This window comes from Rhinatrema bivittatum, chromosome 2 (genome assembly GCF_901001135.1).
Source record: "Rhinatrema bivittatum chromosome 2, aRhiBiv1.1, whole genome shotgun sequence".
NCBI classification, from domain to species: domain Eukaryota; kingdom Metazoa; phylum Chordata; class Amphibia; order Gymnophiona; family Rhinatrematidae; genus Rhinatrema; species Rhinatrema bivittatum.
The window spans coordinates 452,025,315-452,040,610 of NC_042616.1; the positions used below are offsets into that span (position 1 = coordinate 452,025,315).

A 15,296-nucleotide genomic window follows, 5' to 3' on the forward strand; every position below is an offset into this window, starting at 1 on the left:
TTATTTTAAACCTGACCAAAAGTTTGAAGTCCACCCAATCCCAACATATGGCTGACCTGTCCGAGCTAACCAAAAATAAAGTAGATCAAGCTTGTGCTGCCCTAAACCACCTCTTACATCAGAGGGGCTGTGAAGTCTCTTCAGTTCTTTCAATATCAGCTATACAGATTTGGTCACAAGCCAAGCAAGCTTTTGGCAAACTTGGTGCATATTAGAGGGCCCAGATTTTGATATCGGGTATTAGAGATAGTACTGGGGGACATACACACTCATTCTTAGATATTACAGAAAGCTTTTTGGAATATTATTAAGATCTCTCCAGAAAGAAAAGGAAATGAATGTCAAGGCCCAAGAGAACCTTTTTTTTTTTTTAAAGAGTTCCTGTGGCCTAAACTTTCTCAAGAGCTGGAGGGGAAACTAAATGCACTGATCCGAGATGGGGGAGATTTTTTTCAGTAATTCGGAGTCTTAAGCTCAGAAAAGCAGCAGGAATTGACTGCCTTGGGACAGAATTTTATAAAATGTTAAGATTCCTATTGCTCTCTGTGATGAATAAGTTCTACAATGGGCTTGTAACTTCAGACACTCTGCCATCCAGCATGAATCAGAGATTGTTTTACCTAAAAAAGGTAAGGACCCCTTAGAGGAGGGATCTTACTGTCTCATCTCACTAATACAGATTTGAAAATTTTAGCTGCAGTGTTGAGACAGACATATAGAATAAATAAAATTCTCCCTCAAATGATACACATCGATCCAACAGGGTTTGTGAAAGGTTGCCATGGAGTAAAGAAAATGCGATGATTAATTGCAGCACTTTGCCAAAAGACTAGTTTGGAAGCACTTATTCTTAGTTTAGACGCAGAAAAAGTGTTTGATTCTTTATCGTGGGATTTTATGTTCTGGGTACGCGCACAGTATGGTTTCTCAGGAAGGATTCTTGGATAGTTGAAAACAATGTGTAGCATCCCCAGATCCTGCATTCTCATAAATTGTTCTTTGTCAGAGCCCTTTGATTTGTGGTACGGAGTTCAAGGGTGTCCTCTTTCCCCTCTTCTATTCATTTTAGCAATAGAATCATTAGCAATAAATCTTAGACCAGATACAGTGTTTAAAACATCTTTCATTTAGAAAGCACTTAATGAAAATTTCTGTGTTGCTGACAACATCTTGCTGTGTGTTGACCAGCCTAAAAGCATACCCCAAATTATAGGACTATTCTCACAATTTCAATAGGTAGCAGGACTAAAAATCAATTTCACTAAGTCTGAGGTTCTGGCATTCGATCTGAAATTTGCTGAATCCTGAGAGGGTCCTTTCCCTCTCACATGGGCACAGAGTAAAAGTAAATTCTTGGGCGTCAAGATTTACATTCTCTATATGACTTGAACATCAGAGAAGCAATCACCTATGTATAGGTGCAATTGTGGGCATGGTAGTCTCTTCCTTTATCTCTATTGGGCAGGTGTGAGCTCCTGAAGATGGTGATCATTCCAAAAATCCTATATAATTTAAAAATGCTTTCATGCTGGCTTACTCAATGAAATCTTAACCTGTTGAAGTCTGCATTTCTAACCTTTATATGGAATGGTAAATGTGCACAGATAAGCCATGCTAAACTTATGTGAAATAATGAAGTGGGAGGAATTGACTTCCTATATCTAAGATACTACAGTGCAGCATGTCAACTGCATTTTGTAGGTGAGTGATGATAAAGGGGATGGATTGGCTCGCCTATGAGGAAAGGCTAGGGCTTTCAGCTTGGGGAAGAGATGGCTGAGGGAGTCTATAAAATCATGAGAGGGCTAGAACAGGAAAATATAAATCGGTTATTTACTGTTTCGGATAATAGGACTAGGGGGCAGTCCATGAAGTTAGCAAGTAGTACATTTAAAACTAATCAATGCACAATTAAGCTCTGGAATTTGTTGCCAGAGGATGTGGTTAGTGCAGTTAGTGTAACTGGGTTTAAAAAGGTTTGGATAAGTTCTTGGAGGAGAAGTCCATCAACTGCTATTGATCAAGCTGACTTAGGGAATAGCCACTGCTATTGCTGGCATTAGTAGCATGGGATCTACTTGGTGTTTGTGTGCTTGCCAGTTACTTGTAACCTGGATTGGCCACTGATGGAAACAGGATGCTGGGCTTGATGGACCCTTGGACTGACCCAGTGTGGCAACTTCTTATGTTCTTACGATAAATATGCATACTGAGAGGCAGGTTTAATTGACAACATGCTGTTACCTTGGTCTCCACTGTATTTGATTCAAACTACAGACAGAGAACTGCATAAAATATCTCTGAATGTCTGTTACTTCCTTGCATGTGAGCATGATGATGGCTCAGGAAACTTTGGAGTTTTCAGGCAAATAGCTCACTTTTGTGCCCATTGATTGGAAATCATTTTTTTTCCAGGGACAGAATATGTTTCTACTTTCAAGGATGGTCAGACTTGGTAATAAAATATATTATGTATTTGTACGAAGAGGATAAGCCAATTGGTCTTTCTTTGCTGTGCTTTTCCAGACCTACCAAGTTCCTACCAAGATGGGCAAAAACGCCTACAAGACCTCATTACCTTACCTCTCAGTGCCTATTGAAGCACGGCCTTAGAGAGGATTTCCAATAACTCCATGTTGAAGTATTTTAAACTACTTAATTCTGTTACTGACTCTAGCCCATGGGAAATGAAATTTAGCTACTTCATCATGCCTTCATAGATAATGTCAAGAGGTGCCAAATGCACCTAGCTCCATTCCCTATGTGTATAAAATGTCAAGCAGCAAATGTAACTTTAAATACGTCACTTTCTGCAATGCAAAACATTTGATGCTTTTTGGGGCAAAGTGTTGGCATCTATTCAACAATTCACTGGTCTAATGATTCCAAGAACTGGTAAAGCATTATTGCTTGAAGATATTGGAGTAGAAAAGGAAGTAGGAAAGTTTGAATAGTTGGCCCTGTTGCTGGCATGCAAATGTATCTGATCCTTTTGGATAGGAGAGGCAGTGCCTACACTGAACACCTGACTTTTTTTAAATGGTTCAGATGATGCAGATGGAATAGCTGGATAGATACTAAGTCAGCCAAGCACAAGGTTGCTGAAACATACCAGGCTGCATGAGAAATCTTTTTTGGACACGTGTCCTCAAACATCAGTAGTGGTTTATTGTCTACGGTTATTCCACTAAATGGTGTTGATGTTAAAAGTTCATTAAAGGGAGGGAGCAATTTATTTTGTTTGCTTGTACTATAGCATTTCCCAAGCTTTAAATATTACTTATGTATGTACTCTGTTTATGGGGCTATTATGGAAGAAGGTAGGAAGTGGTAGGGTAGAGGGGAATGTGAGCTAAGAGGGTTTCTAGGAAATGGGGTTTCTAGGAAATGGGGGATGAATGTGAATGAATGGATATTAATGTAGTGTGCTTGTTTTTGGAAGAATGTAGGATGGAAAAGTAAAGAAGGAAAATGAGTGGAAGAGGGGTTATGCGATCTATGCAAATTTCGGAAATGGGAATCACTGTGTTTACTATGATAAAAGGGGTGGGAAGTTACTGGTTTGTATATAGTTTTGTTGAATTCATTGTCCATGGAATTTTTGTGAATGTTTTTGCTAATGCCATGTACTCTATATGTATGGCTACCTCTTTCAATCAAAAATATTTTGCAACAAAAAAATGTATATTCCCCATTTTGAAGTTCCAAGTCTAGTATTGCACCCTCCCTAATGGATTCCTTACCATTTCCCTGAGGAGTTCACCTTAAAAATATTCTGTAATGTTTGTAAATATTTGCATCATCTTAATACTAGCCAATTTCAGTTAAGTTCTGTCACTTGATGAGCGTAAACATATCATCTGGATGGGGCACTCAGTGATATGTACAGTTACCTCATTTTCAAGGTACAATAACACTTCCCTCCTGTCCTGTACAGTCTTTCATCTCATAAATATTTCTGTAGTAGTGCAAAAACCACCAATATTTTCTCTCAATGAAATCAAGTAAACACTTTAAATGTACATTAAAGGACCTTCATAATTTAGGGCTTCAGGTCACTCTCGTGAGCATCTCATGATGCTTATAGTGTGTGTTTAAGGCCAAATCTAATCATAGGCATGAGTCATGTCTTTTTGGTTGTTTGTTGCATATAAAAATGTGGAAAATAATTCAAAAGTACTTATCTTTCCTTTTTGTAAATGTTTCCCAACATGGTCCATGTTTCAGAAATACTTTTGCTGCACTGGGGGGGACCACAAGAGAAACTTTCTTCTTTGCAGTACTTCAGGCTGTTTCTTCAAACAATGCGTTTGCTTCCAACCACATTTTATTATGTATATATGTGTTTATTTACAAACACTTCTATTCTGCAATTTCCTTAAATCAATCCAGTGCGGATTACAAGGATACATTCAAACAAACATCATAAGGCAACAATAAAACATTTATTATATAAGAAAATAAAACAGAACAAGTTCTAAAATCACCGCCTCATCCAAAAGCTGCTTCAAAAAGTCCTAACACCCCTCCTAAATAATTTTAAATCCTGTTGTTCACAGAGTCCTTCTGGCAAGTTGTTCCTCTCAGATACTGCTGCAGTGGAAAAGACCCTTGCTTTTTTCTGTACCCATTTATACTTGTTAGCTGACTGAATAGCCAGCAAGCAAGTACCCTCTAATCTTAGAGCCCGCTTTGGTAAATACCACTCAATGAGATCTCTGAGCACAAGGAGATACACAGAGCCACCATATTAAAAAAATTTGGTTTACACCAGTGGAACATACACATATGTAAAGAAATGATTTGTTGACCAGTTAGAGTGCTCCCAGTAATATAAAATAAATCTCAAATTGAGTACTAGTCTACTTCTAAATTTAATCCAGCAGAATGTATTGTCTAAAGTGTAAATCCAAAATTGTTCCCAGATGTTCAATAAAAAAAAAATTCTCTGTCTACACACCTCCATCCATAACTTGCAGCTGGTACTTGGTCTGTAATTGCATCCAGCAGTCGCAGTAGCTAATGTTGAGCAATAGATGTCTTCAGTTTATTTGTATTGATGCAGTTCCTGTATTCATTGAGTCTAATTCGAACTGGTCTTCTGGTGTGTCCAATATGTTAAATTAAAGGGACAAATTATCACTTAGACTACCCAAGCTAAAGAGCCATGCTGTCCATCAAATCTGTTCAGACTACAAATGTTGCCCCAGTAATGTAAGCAATTTATAATTTACTTGTTAATTCAGGTAATATCATTGGTAGCTCATTCTGTACTGACCTGATAAAGTATGGCTCTTGTAAGCTCATCACAAATGTATTAAGTTGGTCTAATTAAATAACATCTGTAACTTATTTAACTTTTGCTTATATATATCCAAATAGATTAACACTATAATCACACTATTTTCTTTTACTGTAATTTACAAAATGATAGGCAACAGTATGTTAGTTTTACAAAGTGAATGCATTAATAAGGAGCTACTTTATATGTGCCTATGGATATAGGGTATTGCATAGAATGACACACAAAGATTGAAATATTTTTTTTTCTACTAGGAATCCAGTCCAAAGAAGGAACAGAGAACCTCAACACCCTCGGTGACTTTGATCCGTATTCCTGCCTCAAACTCCATTACTCCCACAACTTCTGCACCCAGCTCCAACAGTACACCAGGCCCTGAGACGATCTGTGTGGATGATTCGCTTGATGAGGACCTATCATTTAACCCACCCTCACTGGATTCTGTTTCCGAGGCTTTAGCTGTTATTAATAATGGATCCAAGGGCCCTTCAGTCAGCTCCAGCCTTGACACACCTACATCTAGACCTCGGACCACACTGAGAGAAGAAAAGCTTGCCACCATCATGAGCAAACTGCCTCTCTCTACACCGAAAAAGGAACAGTCTCCTACACCACATTCATCAAGTCTCATTGCTGGTCACACAGGGCTCATACCAAAGAAACCCCAGGACTTGGCAGCACAGGTTGCTATCACTTCAGGCCTCATAGCAGGATCTTCTATTCAAAACCCAAAAGTTTCCTTGGAGCCCTTGCCAGCCAAGCTACTTCAGCAAGGATTGCAAAGATCATTACAGGCTCAAGTCTCCTCCACTTCTTCACAGTCACAAGCAGCAGCAGCATCATCACAAATTAAGTCCTCATCACAGACCCATATTTCCTCTTCTTCATCACAGTCACACATGACAAAAGTGCAACAGACTTCTGTACAACAGAACTATGTGTCGCCCTTGCAAGCAACCATTAGCAAGTCACACACCAACCCAGTAGTGAGGCTAACAAGCAGCCCTCAGCTCTCCTCTTCATCTGCTATTCTAAAAACTCCAGAGAAGCAACCGGTATATCATCATGTCTCCTCTTCTTCCTCTACCGGAAGTAGCTCTCAGGCGTCTCATTCACTGGTCTCACGGACATCAAGTCCTTCTACCTCTAGTAACTATTTAGCAAAGGGCATGGGATCCCAGGTATCCTCCACAGGCTTCAAGCCTCCTTATTCCGTGATTCCATCTACTAAGTCCACTATTTCTCCCAGTTCTTCCAATTCTAGTATATCAGTTGCCCAAAGCAGTTCCCACCATAAACCAACCAGTGGAGTAAATATAAACCGGCAGTCTCCTACAATGAGTTTGTCATCTGGCCGTACATCAGGTATTCAAACAGTGAAAAATCTTCAGCCTTCTCATAAACTGACCAGTTCATCTACTAAACTAGCCAGTCCTTCCCCAAAGCAGGCCAACTCTTCTACTAAACTGATCACCCCTCCCCCAAAACTTGCCAGCCCTGCTCCTAAATTGGCTACCCCTCCTTCCAGAATAGCTAGTTCTTCACCTAAACTGGTAACTTCTTCCCCCAAAATAACCAGTTCTCCCAAACTGGTCACCCCCTCTGCCAAGCTTCCCAACCCTTCACCTAAACTTAGTAGCCAATCTTCCAAGCTGTCTAGCTCTTCTGGAACTGTCAACAAGAACAACTTAAGTGGAGTTGGTTTGAGTGTATCTGGTAATAGGGGCAACCTTATCTCAAGTGGAAATAGGACTAGCCTTCCTGGGGGAACAGGAAATGGAACACAGGGTGCTACAAAACCGCTATCTACTCCGCACAGACCATCGTCTGCCTCAGGGTCTCCATCTGCAGCAGCCATTGTTCAGGTATGTATATGATAAACATATTTATATGATGCCTTTCTCAGGTATATATTTGAAGATGTTTCAGTTATCAGACATTTTATACATTGTGTGGTTAGAATACGGAAATTATCCGTAACTTATATATATTATATACCTGTAGGATGTTTCAGGGAAGTGTTTGATTATTTGACTGTGAACTTAATATCACTAGCTGAATTAAACTTGACATTTGACATTGAACATTTTTATTTCCATTTCTGTAACCAATGTTGCAAGAAAAATGCTCAAGGCAGCATAAATATGTAACAAGTAAAGTACATTATCCCAGGACAAGCAGGATGCTAGTCCTCACATATGGGTGACGTCACCGGAGCCCTAGTGCGGGAAAACTTTCTGTCAAAGTTTCTAGAAACTTTTGACTGGCCCTGTGAAGCCACTGAGCATGCCCAGCATGCCATGATATTCTCTGCCACAGGTGTCTCTCTTCAGTCTTCGCTTTTCCGTGCTGCTACAGGCATCGCAGGACAGGAGCCGTTGCAAGTTTTTCACAACATTCTCTGACTGAAAAGTTATAGTTTTTCGAATATTCTCTCTCATAGAGGTCTCTCGGTGTTTCCTTTCACCGGCTGGGGAGTTACCTCGGTCTCTATTTCTCATCTTTGGAACTTTTTTTTTTTTCTCACAAATTCCATTCTCTTTCGACGGCCGTCAATAACAAAATGGCTACGGGCTTCAAAAAATGCCCTATATGTAACAGAACCATGTTGATCACCGACCCACATCTTGAATGTGTCCTCTGTCTCGGTGAAAAGCACGACGTGAATACTTGTCCTAATGCGCTGAGATGACGGCGAAAGGGCGGAAGGCTAGACAGAAAAAAATGGAACATTTCCTAGCGTGTAGCAGATGGACTCAAAACAAGTGGGTATAGTGTGCTCGTGCTAGCAGTTGGAGACGGATCTGACGTCAGCCACGTGGTATCATATTACCCCCCCGCAGGAAGTACAGCAATTCAGTAATTTCAGTCTCCAAAGCAGTTTGGAGCTAACCCTCACGCTCGCTAAGCGTTTTCCAAATTCTAACGACTAAATTCTTAGAAGAAACCTACTGAAGACGAGCCCCGCACTCCTGCGGTGATACCATTCGGTCCCCTCCCCTAGTTGAGTTTCCGAGGTTGATTTCCGTGGTCCCTCGGAGGTAAGACCTCGGTCTGGTGGCGGGTTCGCGGCAGGGACCTAGCCCCCAAGTGAGAAGGGCTCAGGTGCGGCATAAGAGGCAGCCTCGTTCCCCGGCGTGGACTTGGTCCCTGAGCGAGACGAGTTCGGGCACAACCTAGAGGCAGCGGTGCACCTCCTCGAGCGCGGCGGTAGACGGTACTTAGCCTCTCCCCCCCGCAGCCGGAGACCGCCCGGGTCGCAGCCGGGAAGCGCCGAAGACAAGGTAAGGCGTACATCTTTACTTGTTGGTCTCCGAGGAAGTGAGGAGTATCAGAGTCTGCCTACGTTGGCAACCCGCCAAAGGGGTTGCCATTTGCCTGCCTGCTCGCCGTCCGCCTTCTGCCCTGGTTCGTCACCGCAGCCATAGGCGCATGTTGCCAAGCGCACATTGATAGGCGCCCGTTGCTAAGCGCACGTTGATAGGCGCCCGTTGCTAAGCGCACGTTGATAGGCGCCCGGTGCTTAGCGCACGCTGATAGGCGCCCGGTGCTGAGCGCACGTTCATAGCCGCCCGTTGATAAGCGCACGTTGCTAAGCGCCCGTTCATAGGCGCCTGCTGATAGGCGCACGTTCATAGGCGTCCGCTGATAGGCGTACAGTCATAGGCGCAAGTTCCTAGGTGCCAGTTGATAGGAGCACGTTGATGAGCGCACGTTCCTAGGCGCACGTTGATAGGCGCACGTGGATAAGCGCATATTGGTAGGCGCACATCTTTCGCGCACATTACAAAGCGCAGACTCTAGCTGAATTAACAGACGAGATGGAGCGTAAGAGAGCCCATGCGTCAGCGGAGCCGGCACCTCCAGTATCAGGCATAAGCCTCTGCTCTGCATGCAACCTCAGAGCCACACAGAGCGAGGAAGCAGACTCCCTATGTGCCCAATGTGAAGAGGCGCTGGGAGTTCCAGGCCAGGACCGGTCGCAGCCCAGCGTACTTCCCAGTTCCTCAGGGAACACCCTGGACCTAGCAGGCAGCGGTGAGCTGCCAGGGAACCCGAGAGACCTGGTCTGGTACCCCTAAGGCCCGATCCTGCTTCGCTCTCCTGGGTGGAATTATTCAAGGGGATTCATGCCTTTGTCACAATGCAGTCTGCTCTCCGAACGGGTCCATACGTACCGGATGACCCGGCCCCTGGACCCTCAAGGCCTAGGCACGGCCACTCGCCACCCAGAACCCCCACTTATGGGGATTCAGATTGCCCTGAGGAAGACAACGAGCCCCCCGAGGAGGGAGAACTTCCCTCGGGGATTGAACCATATCGGACCATGAGCCTCTTCTTTCTGAAAGAGGATCTCCCAGGCCTGATCTCTCAATGCCTGTCTGAACTGGCTCTCCCGGGCCATGACACCCCAGGGGAACCTAGAATGAACCCCCTGTTAGAGGGCCTGCGCCAAATGGCTCACCATTTTCCCTTCCTACAAGCAGCACAGCAGCTAATCGATCTGGAATGGAATGCGCCGGAGGCCTCATTCAAAGGGGGTTGGGCCTTGTCTGGCATGTACCCCTTAGACCCGGCAACTAAGGAGATGCTGGCGTGCCCTCAAGTAGACGCCATAGTTAGCACAATTGTGAAGCGCACCACCATTCCGGTGGAAGGGGGGACGGCCCTCAAGTACGCCATGCTGAAGCAAGCCTTTGAGGTGGCAGCCATGTCCCTACGAATTGCGACCTGCTGCACCGTGGTGACTCGTTCCTGTTTATCACAGGCTAGGAACAACACCCCGGGAGAAGAGATGGAATCAGCTCTCTCGTTCCTCACTGACGCTGCCTCCGACCTAGTCCGTACGGCAGCCAAGGGAGTGTCATCCTCAGTGGCAGCCAGGAGACAGCTCTGGCTACGTAATTGGTCGGCCGACTCCTCCTCCAAGACACGTCTCACAAGATTGCCCTTTAAGGGATCCCTCCTGTTCGACAGTGACCTCGAGAAACTGGCCAATAAATGGGGCGCCTCTCCATTACCCCGTCCACCAGAAGACAGGCCAAGGAGGAGCCAGCGCCCTTTTCCTAGACCATCCAGAGGTAGAAACTCTCAGCGCTTCAACCCTTACAGGGCTCGCTACCAAGCACCTCGTTCTCAGGCCAGGAACCAGTCCTTTCGGACTAAGCACAACAAGAGGAGAACCGGCTCGGGCTCTGGTCCCGGCCGCACCCCACAATGACAATCAGCCGACCCATCCGGGGGTAGCAGCCATAGGGGGCAGGCTAACCCTCTTCTACCGCAGGTGGGTCGAGATTACCTCGGACCAGTGGGTCCTCGCCATCATCCGAGAAGGGTATTACCTGGACTTTCTTCGGCTCCCGCCGGACAAGTTTGTGGAATCTCCGTGTTCACCCCTCAAGAGGGCGGCACTAGAAGTTACCTTGCAGAGGCTCCTATCCCTAAAGCCATAATCCCAGTGCCTGCATGGAAGAAAATTCTGGGCATTATTCCATTTATTTCATAGTACCCAAGAAGGAGGGCACTTTCAGGCCCGTCCTGGACCTCAAGTCAGTCAACCGACACCTATGGGTCCCCAGCTTTCACATGGAAACCCTGCGGTCTGTCAAGAATGCAGTACAGCCAGGGGAGTTTCTCACATCCCTAGATCTGTCGGAAGCCTACTTGCATATCCCAATCCATCGGGATCACCAGCGCTATTTACGCTTCAAAGTCCTGAATCAACACTTCCAGTTCCCAGCTTTACCCTTCAGGTTAGCCACCGCGCCGCGAACCTTTACCAAGGTCATAGTAGTAGTGGCGACGTCACTCAGGAAGGAAGGAATCCTCGTCCATCCCTACCTGGACGATTGGCTGATCAGGGCAAAGTCCCCGGAGCAGAGCCACCAGGCAACCAACAGAGTTATATCTCTTCTGGAAAGCCTAGGATGGGTAGTAAACTTGAACAAGAGTTCCCTACAGCCTGCTCAGTCGCTGGAATACCTAGGAGTCCAATTCGACACCCAGGAAGACAAGGTCAGCCTGACCGCCAAGAGGAGAGCAAAGTTCCGGAATCGTCTGCAGGCCCTGCTGAGCACCACCCGGCCCACAGCTTGGGATTACCTACAGGTCCTTGGCCTTATGGCATCCATGCTGGAGGGGATACCATGGGCGCGGGCTCATATGAGACCATTACAATGCGCCCTCCTATCTCGGTGGAGCCCACAATCACAGAACTACACCGTACACCTACCTCTACCAGCCAGAGTGCGGAATCAGATACGGTGGTGATTGCAGCCCGGCCACATGAGCCGGGGGTCAAGAATATCCTCCCCAACCTGGACCCTGCTCTCACTACAGATGCTAGCCTGAACGGATGGGGAGCACACTGCGAAGAACTCACCGCCCAAGGGCGGTGGAACAGAGAAGAGTCGGGGTGGAACGTCAACCGACTAGAGGCACGGGCAATCAGGCTAGCGTGCCTGCGATTTGCCCACAGACTTCGAAACAGAGCGGTCAGAGTGATGTCGGACAACGCCACCACGGTGGCATGCATCAACCGACAGGGCGGAACCAGAAGCCAACATATATCCCTAGAAATAGCCCCCCTGATGACTTGGGCGGAAGCAAATCTCCAGGACATCTCCGCCGTCCACATCGCCAGGAAGGACAACACCACGGCAGACTTCCTCAGCAGAGAAAGCCTAAATCCGGGGGAATGGCAGCTGTCGCCCACAGCTTTCCAGATGATTGTGGATCAATGGGGGACCCCGGGCATGGACCTACTAGCGGACAGGTCCAACGCTCAAGTACCCAGATATTTCAGCCGCAGGCGGGATCCACTATCCCAGGGGATCGATGCCCTGGTACAGCCATGGCCTCAGGGGATCCTACTATATACCTTTCCTCCATGGCCCCTGCTGGGCGCCATTATACACAAGATTCAGTGGCACAGATGCCCAGTTCTTCTAGTGGCCCCGGACTGACCAAGAAGACCCTGGTACGCAGACATGAGAAGACTATTGGCAGGGACTCCATTTCCCCTGCCTCCACACAGGGACCTGCTGCGTCAAGGTCCCATCCTCCACGAGGATCCAGCTCAATTCTCTCTTACGGTCTGGCCATTGAGAGGGCTAGACTGAAGAAAAGAGGATACTCTGGGCCGGTAATAGATACACTCCTCCGAGCACGCAAGTTCTCCACATCACTAACATATATAAGGATCTGGAGAGTATTTGAAGCCTGGTGAGAAACTCACAGCACCGATCCACATGCCGCTAAAATCCCTATCATTTTGGATTTCCTGCAATATGGCCTTCAGAAGGGTCTGTCCCTCAATTCCATCAAGGTTCAAGTGGCAGCGCTATCCTGCTACGTTCCCCGGAGTGACGGCAACAGCATCGCCACACACCCAGACGTTTCACGTTTCCTGAAAGGAGTCAAACACATAGTCCATAGTCAACAAAGGCCTAGAAGCCGGAAAGCATGAGGTGAGAGCGGTCTATAACAACTTTGAAACGGCTTCCAGAGCAGCAGCAGCTGGAATCACTGCCCGTAGATGGGCATGGCTTAAGGCCTCGGACCTCAGGCCTGAGGTCCAAGAAAAACTTGTGGACCTACCATGTCTCAGAGACAATTTGTTTGGAGAAAAGGTCCAAGAAACAGTACAACAGCTTAAAAACCATACAGAGACTTTACGTCAACTGTCTCAAATACCACAAGACCCTTCTACACAACCTTCTCGTCGCTTACCTCGAAGAGAAATCAGACGCTCTTACTATAGGCCAAGAAGACACTACCCCCAAACTTCTAGGGGTAGGTCAACTAAACCACAACAACGGTCCCAGGCCAGACAGCCTAGGCCTACCTGCCCGCAACCTCCTGCACAGACAGGCCCAGTGGCGGGCTTTTGAAATACAGGCCAGAGAACAAGTCCATCCCCTAAATCCTCGACCAGACCTGCCAGTGGGAGGAAGAGTATCCTATTTTCACACACATTGGCTAAACATAACATCAGACCAATGGGTACTCTCCATAGTCTCTCGAGGTTACAAACTAAATTTCCTCTCAATTCCTCCAGAATCTCCACCAACTTACTTCCCACAACAAAATTCTCAACTAATTCAATTACAAGTAGAATTATCCATCCTTCTGAGAACCAGGGCTGTACAGCTAGTGCCCCGGACTCAGCAGGGCAGAGGATTCTACTCCCGGTATTTCCTCTTCAAAAAGAAAACCAGATGCCTACGTCCCATACTAGACCTCAGAAATCTCAACAAATTTCTGAAAAAAGAAAAATTCAGGATGGTTTCTCTAGGCACCATGCTTCCACTAATTCATACAGGAGATTGGCTTTGTTCTCTGGATCTTCAAGATGCTTACGCTCATATTCCCATATTCCCTCCTCATCAAAAATATCTGCGCTTCATGGTGGGCCATCAACATTTCCAATACAGAGTTCTGCCATTCGGACTGGCGACTGCTCCCAGAGTCTTCACCAAATGTCTGGCAGCAATAGCAGGACACGTGCACAAGGAAAATGTCCATGTTTTCCCATATCTGGACGACTGACTCATCGGGAGTCAATCTCAGCAAGGAGCTCTCACTTCTCTGACTCGAACAATTGCCCTACTTCACTCCATGGGATTTCTCATCAATTATCAAAAATCCCATCTCACTCCAACTCACCTGCTTCAATTCATAGGAGCAGAATTGAACACCAATCTTGCAAAGGCCATTCTACCTGTAGATCGAGCAAAGACACTTACTCTACTAGCAAGATCCATTTACTTACAGAAACAAATGACAGCTCGTCAGTGTCTAACTTTACTAGGGCATATGGCCTCCACAGTTCATGTCACTCCTATGGCACGGCTCGCCATGAGAGTTTCCCAATGGACTTTAAGATCACAATGGATCCGAGCCATTCAACCACTACATTATCCAATTCAAGTGACTCACCAACTAAGATCATCTCTACTTTGGTGGACAAACATGGACAACTTGCGCAAAGGCCTACCTTTTCAGCAACCAGTTCCACAGATAACTCTAACTACAGATGCATCCACCTTGGGTTGGGGAGCTCACATAGACAATCTCCAAACACAAGGGACTTGGACAAACCTCGAAGCAACATTTCAAAAAATTTTCCTAGATCTTCGAGCTATATGTTATGTGCTACATGATTCAAGGACTGCCTTTCACACAAGACTGTTGTAATCCAAACGGACAACACAGTAGCCATGTGGTACATCAACAGACAGGGAGGTACGGGCTCATATCTCCTTTGTCAAGAAGCTGCACAGATTTGGGCCTGGGCCCTATCACACTCAGTGTTTCTCCGGGCCACTTATCTGGCAGGCATTCAAAATGTACTAGCAGATCGCCTCAGTCATCAATTCCAACCACACGAATGGTCCCTGGATCCCTCAGCAGCGACCAGGATCTTTCAATGTTGGGGTCAACCAACAATAGACCTCTTTGCGTCACATCTGAATCACAAAGTGGACATATTCTGTTCTCTACACAAACAGAAGAACCAGCCAGCCAAGGACGCCTTTGCTCGTCCTTGGAACTCAGGCCTTCTATACGCATATCCTCCAATACCGCTCATAACCAAAACTCTAGTGAAGCTACAACAGTACAAAGGGGTCCATGATACTCATAGCCCCATATTGGCCTCGACAAGTATGATTTCCCACACTTCTAGACCTCTGTCAGGGATCCAATTCGTCTGGGAGTAGCTCCCACTTTCATACTCAGGATCAGGGTCGGTTTGCGCCATCCCAACCTTCAGTCCCTATCTCTGACAGCATGGATGTTGAAAGCTTGATCTTACAGCCACTCAATCTTTCCACCAACGTGTATCAAGTGCTTCTAGCTTCCCGTAAGCCTTCCACACGTAAGAACTATTCTCTGAAATGGAAACGATTTACACTCTGGTGTAGGCAGAAAAAAATTGAGCCTTTTGCTTGCCCCACTACTTCTCTACTAGAGTACTTATACCACCTTTCAG

The 15,296-nt window shown here is 46.0% G+C and overlaps 1 protein-coding gene across 9 annotated transcripts in view; it reads left to right on the forward strand.

Moving 5' to 3' along the window:
• Nucleotides 1–15,296, forward strand: part of UBN2 (ubinuclein 2) — a 586,373-nt gene that overhangs the window by 417,112 nt on the left and 153,965 nt on the right. For all 9 annotated transcript variants that reach the window (XR_003854673.1, XR_003854671.1, XR_003854674.1 and 6 more), the window contains exon 12: nt 5,557–7,167. Coding sequence is in view for 5 of the 9 variants with exons in the window: in XM_029590354.1 (XP_029446214.1) it covers nt 5,557–7,167 (1,611 nt within the window). In the remaining 4 variants the exon portion in view is untranslated. The remainder of the gene's footprint in view (nt 1–5,556; nt 7,168–15,296) is intronic.